The sequence below is a fragment of the Ictidomys tridecemlineatus genome, chromosome 11, assembly GCF_052094955.1.
Source record: "Ictidomys tridecemlineatus isolate mIctTri1 chromosome 11, mIctTri1.hap1, whole genome shotgun sequence".
Lineage (NCBI taxonomy): Eukaryota > Metazoa > Chordata > Mammalia > Rodentia > Sciuridae > Ictidomys > Ictidomys tridecemlineatus.
Window position 1 is genome coordinate 8,035,071 of NC_135487.1, and position 15,348 is coordinate 8,050,418.

Genomic DNA, 15,348 nt, shown 5'->3' on the forward strand with positions numbered 1-15,348 from the left:
GGATCAGAATCTTTGGCTAGTGACTTTAGGCTTAGAGGAATTAGCTGGCAGTGCATTTTGGCCTGGCTACAAGTGCTGATTTTCTCATTTGACAGTGGGTCAGATACCTGCTCTCTGCATGCAATATTGATATCAACGCAGATCTATTCTCCTAGGGATCTGAGGAGCCACCTAAACACTGCCCTTTTGAGGTCTATGGCTGTTTAATTTCAGGCTCACCTGTGTCAGGAAAGTATCAGTTTGTCTTAAATCCTTGTTTTTCAGGGGAATAATAGGAACACTCAGAATGCTTTTTATCCTTCAAGAATTCCCACGCATTCATTAAAATTTGCAAACCCTAAGAGGGTAAGAAGCATTGTTCTCTCTGAAACTAAAGCAGAGAGGTTAAGTGACTTGCCTAGAGGCAAAGGGGAAGTCTGGGTCAGAAGTAGGATTAGAATGGGGGTGTGTGAATTTGAGGCAGAAAATATAATAAAAGACACTTGGTGGCTTAGTCATTAGCAGCCTCCAGACTTGCTTAGCTTCTGGAGGCAGGAAGGGCAGGGGAGGATGCAGTACCCTGTGCTTTAGAGCTACTGGGGTATACTTGAGGGAGTGTCCTAAGGGTTGCGATCAGTTACAGTGTGTCCCTGTCCCTGTGAGAGTGTTTGATTCCAAGGACCTCACAGCCGTTTGTGGTGTTGACATTGCACACCACCTAGACCTGCCTTGTCCAGTAGGACCCCTTGTGAGGATGGAAATGACCTATTTCGTGTTGTTTGATGTGGCAGCCATTAGCCATGTGTGGCTGCGGAGCAGCTGACAGAGTGTTCTTGAGAAACGTGGCGAGTGTGACTGAGGAGTGGAACTTTCACTCTTCATTTTTAAGAATCTTAAATTTAAATAGCGACATTTGGCTAATGGCTGCAGTATTGGACAATGAAGATAAAAAGAGTGATGTTGTAGAAGGAAGATCTGGGGTAGTGGTGGAGTCTACATACTTACCCTGGATCCTGGGCACAGTTGGGCATGTTTAAGGGTGTGAGGATTTCTTAGTAAAAGAATCTCACAAGTATAGTTTCTTTTTCAGATTTTTTAAACTTGAATTTATATTCATGATTTCTTGACATGCAAGCTGTCTCCTTACAGTTGATATTAAGATTTCTAAAAGAAATAAACTTAATTCGATCCTCCAGCTAAAGATAATGTTCCTCACATTTTCTGACATTTGTTTGCTCCACCACTTGAGTAGGCAAAGGCTGCTTCATGCTGGCTTTCCACATGCTGTCTGGAAGCCGCTGTCAGGACATCTGTGGGGAGGCCTCAGAGAGGAATGGAACATGCTCCTTTGAGCTGACCAAACCAGAAATACACAGTGACTGTTCACAGGAACCGCCATGCGAGGGGCATTCACTGAGCTCATGGCATCTGCATTCAGGGGCAGGACTGTGATTGGAGTTTTGTCACTCCACCAAGGAAAGAAGATAGGTTTCGATAGGACTTTATAACTCTTAATGTTTATGAGATTTTGGCGTGTGTTATTGACAGAATTTGTGGAATCTCCTGCCTGAATATTTTGAGGAATTGGATCAGCATCATGTAAAGAACTATCCCAAGCTGAAAAGCCAGGGAGAACTTTGCCAGTTAGCCTTATGTGTACCTCCCGAAAGAAGGATTTTGTGCATTTTGATCTCAGCTCTTGACTTTTAGAGGGTGTGCCAAGGCGACCGAAATTGAAAAGAGAAACAAAAAAACCCTCACCTTTTTCCAAATATTGAAGTGTCTGAGCTGTTCTAGGGCACTTTAGATTCTTTTTGTAATATCAAATTAAATGTATCTTTTGTAGGCAGACTTTGTATTAATTGATCAGCTAACTCTGATACTGTTGATTTTGGCTAACCGAAGCTCTTCTGTTTATCACAGAAGGAAAAGCAGTAGGCTTACCTCCCTGTCCCAGTATTATGTGGCATTCCTTAGGTCGAGTCTCAGATACACTTATTCTTGTGATTCACTTCGTCACTCAGTCATTTTCAAGGCTTACATTACATAGTTAACGGATTAGAAGATGTACACTCTAGGATGGTGTTAGAGTCTAGGACACCTGATTGTCATATCAGAAGGCGGAGTCTTCCATTTTCAAGGTTCTGTTCATACTTGTGGAGTGCTTCCTTGGGTCCTTATGCACATTGCCCCTGGGTTGAGCAGGCCACAGGGGCGAGGCACCCTGGGTACAGACTGTCTGCATTTGAAGCCTGGTCTAGCCTCTGCTAGCGATGCTACCTGGAGCCTCTTACTCAGCTTTCCATACCATAGTTTCCTCATCTGTAAAATGGAAATAATTAAAATACCTGATAAGGCTATTGTGAGGATTAAATGGAAAGCCTTTAGGGGAGGACCTAGCATATATGAAGAGGTCAGTAAGTGTTATTTTTATTATTTATACCATCAATATTTTTTATTATTGTACAGTCAGAGCCCAGCCCGGTACTTGGAATATAGATCCCATATTTATGGTCTGAATGAATGATTCATCTCACTGATTGTTCTAGTTTTAAATATTGTTATCAGATTTTTTTTAAAGGTAATTCTTTATTTGGAACTTCTTGTTTTAAGATTTTCTTCTGACTGACTTCTGTTGTTTTTCCAATATGTAGTAGGTGCTGAGAATCTACTTATTTTGAGAAAAATGAATTCTATAACACTTAGCATTGGGTTTGAGCTGGATTCTTGGACAGTGAACAAAAAGGAAGTTGACAACAGTCGACTGAGTTCAGGCAGCACAGAGCTCTTAGATCCAGCTAAGAGCTCTGGACATCGTACTGTGTCCTCTAAGAGGGGCAGGTTCTCCAGGGAAGTTCCATGCCTGCATGTGGGTGGAAAGGTATCACGTGAAACTTGGTAGTCAGTTTCATAAATGGAAGCCTGCGGTGTGGGACTGGATGCCTATGTGTTTCAGTTGCTGTCACAGGGCACACACTTCCTGAAGAAATCGGGAGTTGTGGGCATATTGATGTTGCCCTGGCGCTTTGCATGCAGTTGCTGATTTCACTCTGTCCTTGAAAGGCTTGATGTCCTCCCAGTGACATAGTTGTTTTCTCAGAGAAACTGAGTAATTGTGAAGACTGATGATTTTTTTTGTCAGACCAAGAATTTTCTGTGTTTTGATTAATTTATGAAAATTTTGTTTTGGTAGGTATTGATGTCAAGAAAGGCCGAGGTCGATATATTGACACCTGTATGGTCATCTTTGCCCCCCGTTACCTGTTAGACAATAAATCATCTCACAAGCTTGCATTTGCACAAAGGGAATTTGCCAGGGGACAGGTAAGCAATTTGCTTTTGGAGAATGACCAGTGCTTATTGGTTAGCATAGTGAGCCAGGCATGATGAGTACACTCCTGTAATCCTAGTGAGTGGGGTCAGGGACAAGGGGTGGCTGAGGCAGAAGGATTGCAAGTTCAAAGCCAGCTTTGGCAACTGAGAGAGTCTGTAAGCAACTTAGTGAGACCCTGTCTCAAAATAAAATATTAAAAAAGGCTGGGGATGGATATGGCTTAGTAATTAAGCATCCTTGGATTCAATACTTAGTATTTAAACAAAAATCATGGTGAGTTTTAATATCATGCTTATCTCCCATCACAATGGTATGTTCTGGTGGGGTGCAGTGGCACATTCCTGTAATTCTAGTGACTTGGGAGGCTGAGGTAGGAAGATCACAAGTTTGAGGCCAGCCTTAGCAACTCAGTGAAACCCTCAATAAAAAGGACCGAGGATATAGCTCAGTGGTAGAACACCCTTGGATCAATTCTCAGTTAAAAAAAAAAAAAGACTAAGCTCTGTGATGTGAATAATCCAAATGGCTCTTGGTAGAGGGTGAGGCTCAGAGTACCTGGCCACTCAGTAAATATTTGTGTATTACTGGTAACATATTGGGCTGAACTGAACTGTTGACTCAAGCCAGTGGTCTTCTGTGTCTTAGGGAACAGCCAATCCCGAAGGTTATATCTCCACCCTTCCTGGCTCCAGTGTGGTGTTCCACTGGCCTCGAAATGACTATGATCAGCTCTTGTGTGTGAGGTTGATGGATGTTCCCAATTGTATTTGGTCTGGAGGCTTTGAGGTCAACAAGAATAATTCCTTTCATATCAATATGAGGTAAGTTTGAGCTTTCAAAGACAAAATGTAGACTTGTTTGAGATGCAGTAATGTAGTCAGCCCATGTTGCTCTTAGTGAAACGGGCACACATGTTCCTGGATCAGACAGAGTTCCCAGAGCTGCGGGAGCTATACGGGAGCATTTGATGGGATGAGCCCATCATGGAGAGTGCTCTGGTTATAAGCCACGGGACAGCTCTGAGCCCAGAGAATGGTTCCTCTGAAAATTCTGTCTGCATTTAGATGGTTACATTGATTATAAAGGTTTTTGTCTGTTCTTACACATTTGTACATCTCTCCAAACCAAGTGAGAGAAATCAACTAGATGTATCCTCGAGTAGCCTACCACCTCTCTACCTGATCCAAACAAATGCTGTTTTCTTTTAAATTATTATTATTTTTTAAAAATGTAGATGGATACAATACCTTTGTCTTATTTATTTCTTTTTATGTGGTTCTGAGGATAGAACCTGGTGTCTCACCATGCTAGGCAAGTGCTCTACCACTGAGCCACAACCCCAGCTCCAAATGCTTTTTTTTTTTTTAATTATTAATTTTTTTCCCCTTGGGACAGGAGGTCTTGCTGTGTTATCCAACTTGGCCTCAAACTCCTAGGCTCAAGCAATCCTGTTGAAGCCTCCCAAGCAGCTAGGACTGCAGATGCACACCACATTACCCAGATAAAACAAAGTATAATTGCCATAAAAAATACATAACATAAAATTTACCATCTCAAGCATTTTCATGTGTGCAGTTCACAACTGTAAGTGCATTTACATTGTGTGATTTCCAGAGCTCTCTTCATCTTGCAAAACTAAAGCCATGTCAATTGAGCAATTCTTCAACCCTTTTCCTTTGCCCCCAGCCCCTGGCAAACTCCATTGTAGTTTGTGTCTCTAGGACTTTGACCACTCAGAGTACTTTATATAAGTAGAATTGTACCTTATTTCTCTTTTTTGGGGGGTGTGGGGGATACCAGGGATTGAACTCAGGGACACTCAACCACCGAGCCACATCCCAATCTCTATTTTGTATTTTATTTAGAGACAGGGTCTCACTGAGTTGCCTAGCTCTCGCCTTCACTGAGGCTGGCTTTGAGCTCATGATCCTCCTGCCTCAGCCCCCTAAGCCATTGGGATTACAGGTGTGTGCCACCATGCCTGGCTCCTTATTTCTCTTGTTTGTGACTGGCTTATTTCTTTTATCATAACACCCTCAAGGTTCATCAATATGTTGCATAGTGTCAGAATTTTCTTTAATTTTCAGGCTGAATAATATTTCAGGCTTGTATATCTTTCCTACATTTTATCATTCATTCATCCCTTGTTGGACATTTGAGTTACTTTCACCTTTTGGCTATTATGAATGTGGATATGCAAATACCTGTGCAATAGCTGGGCGCTGTGTTGCATACCTATGATCCTGGCCATTTGGTAGGCTGAGGCACAAAATTGAAAGTTCAAGGCCAGACTTGGGCAACTTAATGAAACACCATGTCTCACAAAACAAAACAAACAAGCAGGTGTACTGAGGATGTAGCTGTGGCAGAGTGCCCTGGTTCAGTCCCCAGTACCACGCACACATGCTACACAAAAGTCGAATATATTTTGAGGTGGGGGATTTAGTGCAGTGGCAGAGTGCTAAATCAAGCCCAGGTGTGAGGTCCTGGGCTTGATCCTCAGCACTGAAATAAAGAAAAAGTGAGGAAAAAACCAAATATCTCTTTAAGACCCTGCTTCAGTTCTTATGGGTATAGACACAGACATAGAATTGCTGGAGCACACAGTCATTCTAGTTTAATTTTTTGAGGATCCATCATGCTGTGTTCTGTAATGATCGTAGCATTTTATTCTCCTGCCAACAGCGTGCTGGGTTCTGGTTTCTTCACACTCTCACCAACGTGTTATTTTATCCTGGGTTTTGGGTAGTATCCATTCTGTTTGGGGTGATGTAGTGTGTCGTTTTGTCTTTGTGGTCCTGGGGAGTGAACCCCAGGCTCATCCGTGCTAACCACACACACTTCTACTGAGCTGAGCTCCAGCCTTCTTGTATTTTTAATTCACTTCTCTCTAATGAGTCTGACGTTGAACATCTTTCCATGTACCTGTTGGCCATTTGTGTGTCTTTGGAGAAACATCTATTCAAGCCCCGTGCCCAGTTTTGAACTGGACTGTTTGTTACATGTTGATATGTAGGAATTCTCTGTTCTGGATATTAACTCCTCGTCAGATATGTGATTTGCAAATATTTTCTCCCATTCCATTGGTGGCCCTTTCCACTTTTGATTGGGTTCTGTTGTGATAAAAGTGGTGTTGACTTTTGATGTAGCCAGTTTATCTATTTATACTTTTGTGATTGTGTCCAAGAAATCGTTGTCGTACCCATTGTCGCAAAGCTTTGCCCCTTCATTTTCCCGGGAGTTTTAAAGTTTCAGCTCTTGCCTTTCGGTCTTTGATCCGATTAGAGTGACGTTTGTGCATGGTAAGGTGAGGACTGAACTCAGGGTCACTCAACCACTGAGCCACATCCCAATCCCTATTTTGTATTTTATATAGAGACAGGGTCTCACTGAGTTGCTTAGCTCTCGCCTTATGTGGTGTGTGGAGATTCCATTTACACCTAGAAGGGTCTTGTCACTGGGTTCCGTCCCCAGCAGTGCAAAAAAGTTAGAAAATCTTGTGCTTCAAGATTGTTTTTCTATTCAGAATCCCTTGAGATGCATATAAATTTTATGATGGGTTTTTCCATTTTGTCGTAACAAAACAAAACAAAATAAAACAAAATAAAAAAACGCCGTTAGGATGTTCACAGGGATTGTGTGCAGCCTAGACTGTACTGGGTAATATTGACACCCTAACAATAGGGTTCCCATTCACGAACTCAGTATTGTTCCATTTATTTGTGTCTTAATTTATTTCATTCATACTTTTGAAGCTAAAAATATGAAATTCGTGCTATTTACATTTAGAAGCAAAATTCAATCTTTTAAGCTTTCTGATTAGAACTGTACGGAGAACACCACTGTGAAGAAACAGAAATATGAATAATTCAACAATAGAATAAAAGTATTTATTCAGAATAAAAGTATTTGTGATGTGACTTATAAATGCTGTGTGTGCTCAGTGGCAGGCCGTTCCCAGTCACACTGCCCGGGCCCTTTCCAGGAAGGATTGCGTCCGGGGACTGTGCTTGTGCAGCTGGGCTCCTGGAGCCCCTGGGTGTGCGGCGATTACTTGAGGGGGAGCCACGTGTGTAGGGCTCATGTGCCCTCAGTTGTACTTTGCCAGAACTTTGTTGGTACGAGGTGTTCCAAAGGAGATTTCATTTGGGGAAGGGGTGAAAAAAGGTAGGTGATTCTGAAGCTACAGCCATTATTGTCTGCATCCTGCCCGGGTGGAGGCAGTCCAGACCCGTCATGGGAGAATGGGAGGCCAGTCTAGATCAAATAGTAAAGTTACTCATAGTTGCTCAGAAAAAGGGGAGGGAGGAGAGATGACTTGTGTATCTTTTGTGAATCCTTTAAAAATAGTTTTAGCGAGTGTAGTTCTAAACTACTGAGAACAGGCCTGTGCCATCTGTTTCTTTTACTTTCCTCAATTTTTCATTTGGAAACAATTTATAAAAGTAGAACAGTGAACTTCCTTAGATCTTACCTAGATTTACTGATTTTTCAACCTTTTGCTCTGTCCCACCCCTGCCTGCCTCTCTCTGGCTGGCCTCCCCACCCCTGCGCCACTGTGTGAGTGCACATTTTTTCATTTCTGAACCACTTGAAAGTGAATTGAAGTCATTGAGCCAGTTCACCCATAAAAACTCCAGCACTTACTACCTATAAGCAAGGACATTTTTTTCTGATTATTACTGATGTTACATACTTAAGAAATTTAATGTTGATAGGACATTTCTGATCAGTCTCTGAAGGCTGAAAAAGCTGCTGCGATGTCCTTACAGCAGCCCCTCTCCCATGTCGCCTGTAGTTTGTGGTCATTTTTCTTGCTTGGCTGACATATTCTTCTGTGTTCTTTAATCTGGAGTAGCCCCGCTTTTCCCTTTTTGTCTTTATTGATGTTGACATCTTTGAAGATTCCTTGTAGAATCTCCTGTTTTCTGTATGTACATTTGGGCCCAACATTTTGAGTGTTAGCACTACCTGTGTGAGGTGTTTCCATCACACCCCCTTGGCAGGCCCAGGACGCGTGGTTCTGTTATAGGTATTATTAAGCTTGATCACTGCTTGGTTAAGCTTGTGTCTGTCAGGTCTCTGTCATAGTTACCTTTTCTTTTTTGAAAAGGAGAGTGTTTTCCAGGGATCATACAAGACTGAATATCTTATTTCCCAAGAACCTTTTATTGAAATATTTGATGGTTCTTACCTAAATCAATTATTACATCAGTGCTTATAAAATGGTAATTTTTTTTCTAATTTTCTCATTTCTTCATTTGTCAGTTGATGCCTTAGGTAAGGCTGTCTTTTCCACACCCTCCAGTGATGTGTCTGAGTGTGTCACAAAGACACGCACACATGCATTGTGTACATACTCTTCTCAGCCCTTCTTTACAGAGGACATCCCTTAATAGACGCTGAAGAAGGGAGAGCACTAGACGGTCCCCACTTTGCGCCTCTTATCAGTCCTGGCTTCTTTGGTATGACCGGGGAGCATGCCGTGGGGCCAGTAGTTTTGAGGCACAGCGTGAGAGGAAAGTGACGGCAGCTTGTCTCTTTTATTGAGCTTCTTGTGTTTCCTTCTTGCAGGGATACCCTGGGGAAATGCTTCTTCCTACGAGTGGAGATCACCCTCCGAGGAGCCACATATAGGATCTCCTTCAGTGACACAGATCAGTTACCCCCTCCTTTCCGAATTGATAACTTTTCTAAGGTACCAAGTGGGGTAGAGAGCCGATGGACTCTTCTCGTGCCGGGGGTGGAGTGTACACTACCTTTAAGACAGTGGCCCAGCACGCTACCCACCAGCTGTGCAGGTGGCTCCCTGCGGCTCCTCAGCCCTAGGAGTCCTTAGCCCTAGGAGGTGGTGTCTGCTGGTCATTTGGACTGCTGAGCAGCCTCGTCCATTGCAGAAGTAACCTTTTAACCCCCCATGCTTATTTTGGTTAGAGCATTTGATTGTTGTGACGTGCTATATAGGTACTCCATCCAGGCAGAGAAAGGAACCAGATGGCCAGCAATAGTGGAATGGGCACTTCTACTGCTGCTTAGTTATGGGACATTTTTATAACTCTTACAAGCAAAGCCCAAATGAAAATCATTAGTTTCTATTTTAGATTGCTCCTGTGAATAACAGTGTCTTATATATGTGACTTTCTATAACCACAGTCCTAGATTCTTATTCCCTTGAGTATATATCATAGGGGAGTGGGGAGGGAAAAAAAACCCTCGAAAGGGTAGAATTGCTTCTTTATTAGCTGGGGTACTGAGGATTGAATCCAGGGCTGCCTGTCCACTGAGCCATATCCCCAAACCTTTTTTGTATTTTATTTAAAGACAGGGTCTCACTGAGTTGTTTAGGGCCTCATTGAGTTGCTGAGGCTGGGTTTGAACTCACATTGCTCCTGCCTCAACCTCCTGACTGTAGCCCTGGTCTGTCAGTCGTGGGCCTTTTTAGTTTTTGAGGTGATTAGGAAAGCGTTGGAGGAGATGAGATGACAGGCCTCTCTAGGCTTGTTCCTGTGAGCAGGTCACTGGGAAGGACCTGGAGCTGAACCCTCTGAAGCACGACCTTTCTTTCCAGTCACACTGCTCTGAATGAAGTTCCTCTTATCCTCTGTGTTCATTCCTCTAGGTCCCCGTTGTCTTCACGCAGCATGGCGTAGCTGAGCCTAGGCTCCGAACTGAAGTGAAGCCCATGACCTCACTGGACTATGCCTGGGACGAGCCCACCCTGCCGCCATTCATCACGCTGACTGTGAAGGGGGCCGGCTCCTCGGAGATCAGCTGCAACATGAATGACTTCCAGGATAACCGACAGCTTTATTATGAAAATTTCATCTATATCGCTGCTACGTATACATTCTCTGGGTAATTCTGGATTAAATTACTGTTCTTGTAAAGCAGAAGGTTCTAATTATTTACTGGTTTTAAATTTTAAGCAGTTTCTGGGGAAATCAAAGTACAGAGAAAGATTCCTTCCTACTTTATCAAATCCTAGGCTTATGGCCTAACTTGAGAGGTCATTTGGTCTAAATCCTTTCTTTCACTTAGCTTAAAATTTATCCCAAGAGGCAAGACTCTCCTCTTTCTTAAAGATCTTTCCCATTAATCTATCCCAGTATTTAACAACTCCTCCCATGAGTTATTCTTTTATCTTAAATTCTTATATCAAAGAATTATTTGAAATGTATTTCTTAAACTTTGTTCTATTTATTAGTCTGTTTGCCTCTTTCTTCCTTTTTAGAAATATTTCTGGTGCTGGATATTGAACTCAGTACTGAACTACATCGCCACTCCTTTCTGTTTTTGTTTTGAGAGGGAGTCTCACTAAACTGCTGAGGCTGGTCTCGAGTGTGTGATCCTCCTGCCTTAGTCTCCTTAGTTGCTGGGATTTTAATAGATGTTTTCCCCTTTCTTTATTTGAAACTGATTTTCATAATTGATTGTCTTGATTCTGACTCCTCTTCGCACTAAGAATGCTGCTTCTTCAGACACTTAACAGTCTGAGTGCTCACCTGGAACCAACTGTAGTACTTAACTTCACAGTATTTCCAGCTGTCTTAGAATTATAATCTTAACTGTTTGAACAGTTGTATTTAGAGAACTCAGGTGAAGAATTTAAGCTTATTCCAATTCTGCTATTGAGGGTCACATACAAGTTTCAGAGCACTGAGTTTTCAAAAAGTAGTCATTCTGCCAAGGTGTAAATGTGCTGAAGATACAGAACCACTTTTAAGGTTTACCTGTGAAGATATGGGAAATAGCTGAATCTTTAGCATTATAAATATCAATAACTTGAATAGAACATTGAAAGTCATATTTCTTTCCAAAATGTTCTGCATGATTTTCCTTCCGAATGAGATTCTTATAGGTGCCTGGAACCCATAGAACAATCTCTGTATCTTTGTATCTGCCTGGAGGTCAGATTTCACTAGCTGTGGATTGAATTTGCAGAGGAGAGAGAGCTCCTTTCCCTTGTGTGTGGCAGGTTCCTTTAGCAGCCATGGTGCTGAGGCGTATGTCTTGTTAGAATCAATCCAGTCATGTTTGTTTGCTTGTTGCTTGTTTGTTTTTAAAGATTATGGCACTTGAAAGTGTGACCTGCTTAGGGTTTAGTGCCTGAAAAACCAGTTCTGAATCTAGTTGCTAGGCGTGTTTTCCCTTCTGTTCTGTAAATTCCAGTAGCTACTAAGCTCCTTAACTGAAAAGTCCTGGTGGAGGACGATGAGCACAGTGGGTGGAGTGACATGGAGCAGAGAGAAAGAGAAGGGCCCTGGACCTGGTGTGTGGGTCTCACAGCAGATTTCCAAGACCCCTGGTTTGCTAAGTGGTTGAGCCATTCTTGGGAGCATCTTCGACACTATTTCTTTGCATCTTGGTGGGAACTAATGATAGAGAAAAAGACTCCAAAGATGAAAGTAGGCATTTTAAAGTGAACAGTTCAGTGGCATTTAATACTTTTTGATATTTGACCATCACTTGTGAAGAAATCCCAGAACCACCCATCAGTGCCTCCTCACTCCTCCTCCGCCCAGACCTTGGCAACCGCTAGTCTGCATTCTGTCTCTCTGGATTTACCTCTTCTGGATACTTCACATAAATGAGGTCACATAAGTGACCTTTGTGTCTGGCTTTTTTCACGTAGCTACTTGTGGCATGTACTAGTACTTCATTCTTTTTATGAAAAGTGTTTAATACTTTTGTGGCTGAGTAATATTCTCTTCTGTGTGGGTGTGTGTGCTGCATTCTCTTGATTGATCTGCTGCCGAGCATTTGAGTTGTTTCCACCCCTTGGCTCCTATGAGCAGTGCTGTTTTGAACATGCCTGTACATGCTTTTATTTGAGCCCTACTTGTGATTCTTTCATGTTAATACCTAGGAGTGGAGTTGCTGAGTTGACAGTGATTCTGTGTTTTTTTTTTTTTTTTTTATGGGGCATTGAACCCAGAGGGGCTTAACCACTGAGCGACATATCCCCAACCCTTTTTATTTTTAGAGACAGGGTCTCAATAGGTTGCATTTGTGAGTATGTTTGCTGGATTGATGGAGTGAAGACTATTTAGTGTGTGCTTCTAGCTAAGTTGCTGAGACTGGCCTTGAACCTGTGATCCTCCTGCTCAGCCTCCCTAGCCACTGATTTTAGGCGTAGGACGCTGCATCCAACTGTGTTTAACTTTGAGGAATGCCCTACTATGTTCTGGTGTTGAACCTTCGTGCATTCCCACCAGCAGGTGCAAGGGCAAGGTTCTGGTGTCTCCACTTCCTCACCAACACGTTAGTGCTGTTTATTTATTTTGTGTATTCTGCCCATTCTGCTGTATATGAAGTGGCATCTTATTGTGATTTTGATTTGTATTTTGTTTTCTTTTTTTTAATGTGGATTTGTTGTACATTTTTGAATAACTAGTAGAGTGTCTCCTCTTTTTTTATGTGCTCAGGAGCCATTTGGAGAAACACTCATTCAGATCCTTTGCTCATAAAAAAAAGACAAATTGAAGTATTTGTCTTTTCTTTATGTAAATCTAATACCAGTCTCTTATCAGATACATGATTTGCAGATGTTTCTCCCATTCTGTGAGTTGTCTTTTGACTTTTTGAAGGTATTCTTTTTTTTAAAAAAAAATATTTTTTAGGAACAATGTCTTTATTTTGTTTATTTATTTTTATGTGGTGCTGAGAATCAAGCCCAGGGCCTCACATTTGCAAGGCAAGCGCTCTGTCACTGAGTCACAATTCCAGCCCTTGAAGGTATTCTTTGTAGGACAGTAGTTTTTCAACTCAGTGAACTCTTACCCGTTTTTTTTTTTTTTTTTTTTTTTTTATTACTTGTGGTTTTGGTGTCAGGAAGATTAATTTTTAATTCTGAATTTATCAGTACCTTTTGTGATAACAGGGTTAATGGAAACAGGCAAATAATCTGAATTAAATCTCCTCCAGGAACCCCACAGAGAAGCTAGACTGCAGCATTCCATAAAGTTTAGGATTTTTAAGCCACAGAGGAACACAGGAGCATTGAGTTGGAGGATAGAGATTCTGGGCCCACGGGTTTTTCTTCATCCCAGAGGGACTTGTGGTTTCTTGCCAAGACTCCATGGGATGCCATGATGCTGATCATGAGCAGTTGTTAGTCCCAAGGACGTCTGTCTTGTTCTTTGGTTTTTTGCTTTCTTTTTTCCTTTTGCCTCTGAATATATATAGTCATCCTTTCATGTCTGAATTTTAAGATACCAAAATTATCAGCAGCAGGATAGACATCAGTGTATATCTTCTTACAGATGAATCCTTGAGCAGGGCAGGGGATGATACAGTGGTGTGTGCTCATTGATTTAACTCTAGTTTGCAGGAGGGGACAGGAAGGCCCGGCTCTGCCAATAAGGCCATCACCTGTGCAGAGCTCGTCTTGGACGTCTCACCAAAGACACAGAGAGTCATCTTGAAGAAGAAGGTAAGTGCTCAGGCCCTGGGGTTTAAAATGAGGGTTTATAGCACAGGAAGGCCCTCAGGTCAGCCATTCCAAAGTGGGTGTTTGGCAGATGAGGAAATGAAAGCTTGGGTTGAGTATCTTGCTCGGGACTCCCCGTTCCCTACCTTGAGCAAGATCACTCTGGAATTGCCTGTGGCACCAGTGGGATACTGGAGGTGCTTGGTAGCAAGTAGAGAGGCAGGCCTGGAGAAGGGGAGGGGTGCTGTGTACCTCATTTCCTTGCAGTCATGCGAGATGGCAGCCCCCGGTAGGAAGCACTGGTACCTTTCTAGGTTTGAGTCCTGGCTCATCCAGTAAAAGGTAGATGATGTTTGGTATTTCCTATTTCTTTCTAACCATTTTTCTGCTGACTTCCCATGTGTATAAAAAGGATCAACTTGGATAATGTACATAAAGTACTGTATCAAGAGATGAATGAGTATAGTACACAAACGTATATAGAGGCCAGACCCTGTGCCAGGCATGTTGCATGCACCTTGTATGCACTACACTTATCTCAAGAACTATACTATGTGGCTTAATTTCCCTCTTTGACATATCAGGAAACAGAGGCTCTAAGAGATTGGGTAACTTGACCAAGGTTGCTCAGTTTATAAACTGTGTAGCTGGGACTCAAACCCTGGCATTTTGACTCCAGCATACGCCCTACACACAGGTAATTTCTACTTTGTAGAATGTAGAATACAAAAGCAATCTTTCCAGCACACGTGAAGCATGTGAATGAGTCTGTAGGACCCAGAGTTTTCTGTTGCCCTGGGGAGCTCCTCACTAGAAGGAGCGCATGTGATCTTGACATAAATGGCTGGAGTAGAGGTGTTACTGGGTGTGTTAGAGGCAGCAGAGCAGAGCAGAGCTGGTAAGGCTCTGGCTCTGGCATGAGGCTGTGGAGACTTCAATCCTCAGCCTAGTTAATATGACAGGGGGAGTTACTTCATCTGCCTGAGCCTTAACTTCCTCGTCTGTAAGTAAGGATAGTAAGAGCATATGCCTCTTTGGATTATTTTCAGGATCAAATGTGCTATTGCATGAAAGTCCCTCAGGCCAATATCTGGCACATAGAAAAGTCTCAATAAGTGTTATTACTCCTAATATAAAATGAATTCTAGGAGCTGGGGGTGTGGCGGTACAGTGCTCACCTAGCATGGATGAGGCACTGGGTTCATCCTCAGCACCATATAAACATAATTAAATAAAAATAACGATATTGTGTCCATCTACAACTAAAAAAATATATTTAAAAAAATGGATTCTAGGGCTGGGGTTGTGGCTTAGAGGTAGAGCGCTCGCCTACCATGCATGAGGCACTGGGTGTGATCCTTAGCAACACCACATAAAAATAAAATAAAAACATTGTGTCTCTTATAACTAAAAAATAAATATAAAAAAATGGATTCTGGACTTTGATGATTGATCTGAAAACCTATTTGCTGTTTTAAGTATTCCTAAGGAGAAATAAATATTTAGAATGAACATAAATCAACCTAGTATAACCTTTGAATTCATTTGAATGTAACCAACTTGTAAACATTGGAAATAATCAATATGGTAGCACTGGGGAGGGATG

General features: G+C 42.1%; 1 protein-coding gene across 8 annotated transcripts in view; it reads left to right on the top strand.

The window, feature by feature from the left end:
* The window catches only part of Vps13d (vacuolar protein sorting 13 homolog D), a 242,682-nt gene that overhangs the window by 120,969 nt on the left and 106,365 nt on the right, over nucleotides 1-15,348 (top strand). For all 8 annotated transcript variants that reach the window (XM_078025311.1, XM_078025312.1, XM_078025306.1 and 5 more), the window contains 5 exons: nucleotides 3,173-3,303; nucleotides 3,959-4,134; nucleotides 8,888-9,011; nucleotides 9,933-10,168; nucleotides 13,637-13,745. In XM_078025311.1, the coding sequence (XP_077881437.1) occupies nucleotides 3,173-3,303; nucleotides 3,959-4,134; nucleotides 8,888-9,011; nucleotides 9,933-10,168; nucleotides 13,637-13,745 (776 nt within the window). The remainder of the gene's footprint in view (nucleotides 1-3,172; nucleotides 3,304-3,958; nucleotides 4,135-8,887; nucleotides 9,012-9,932; nucleotides 10,169-13,636; nucleotides 13,746-15,348) is intronic.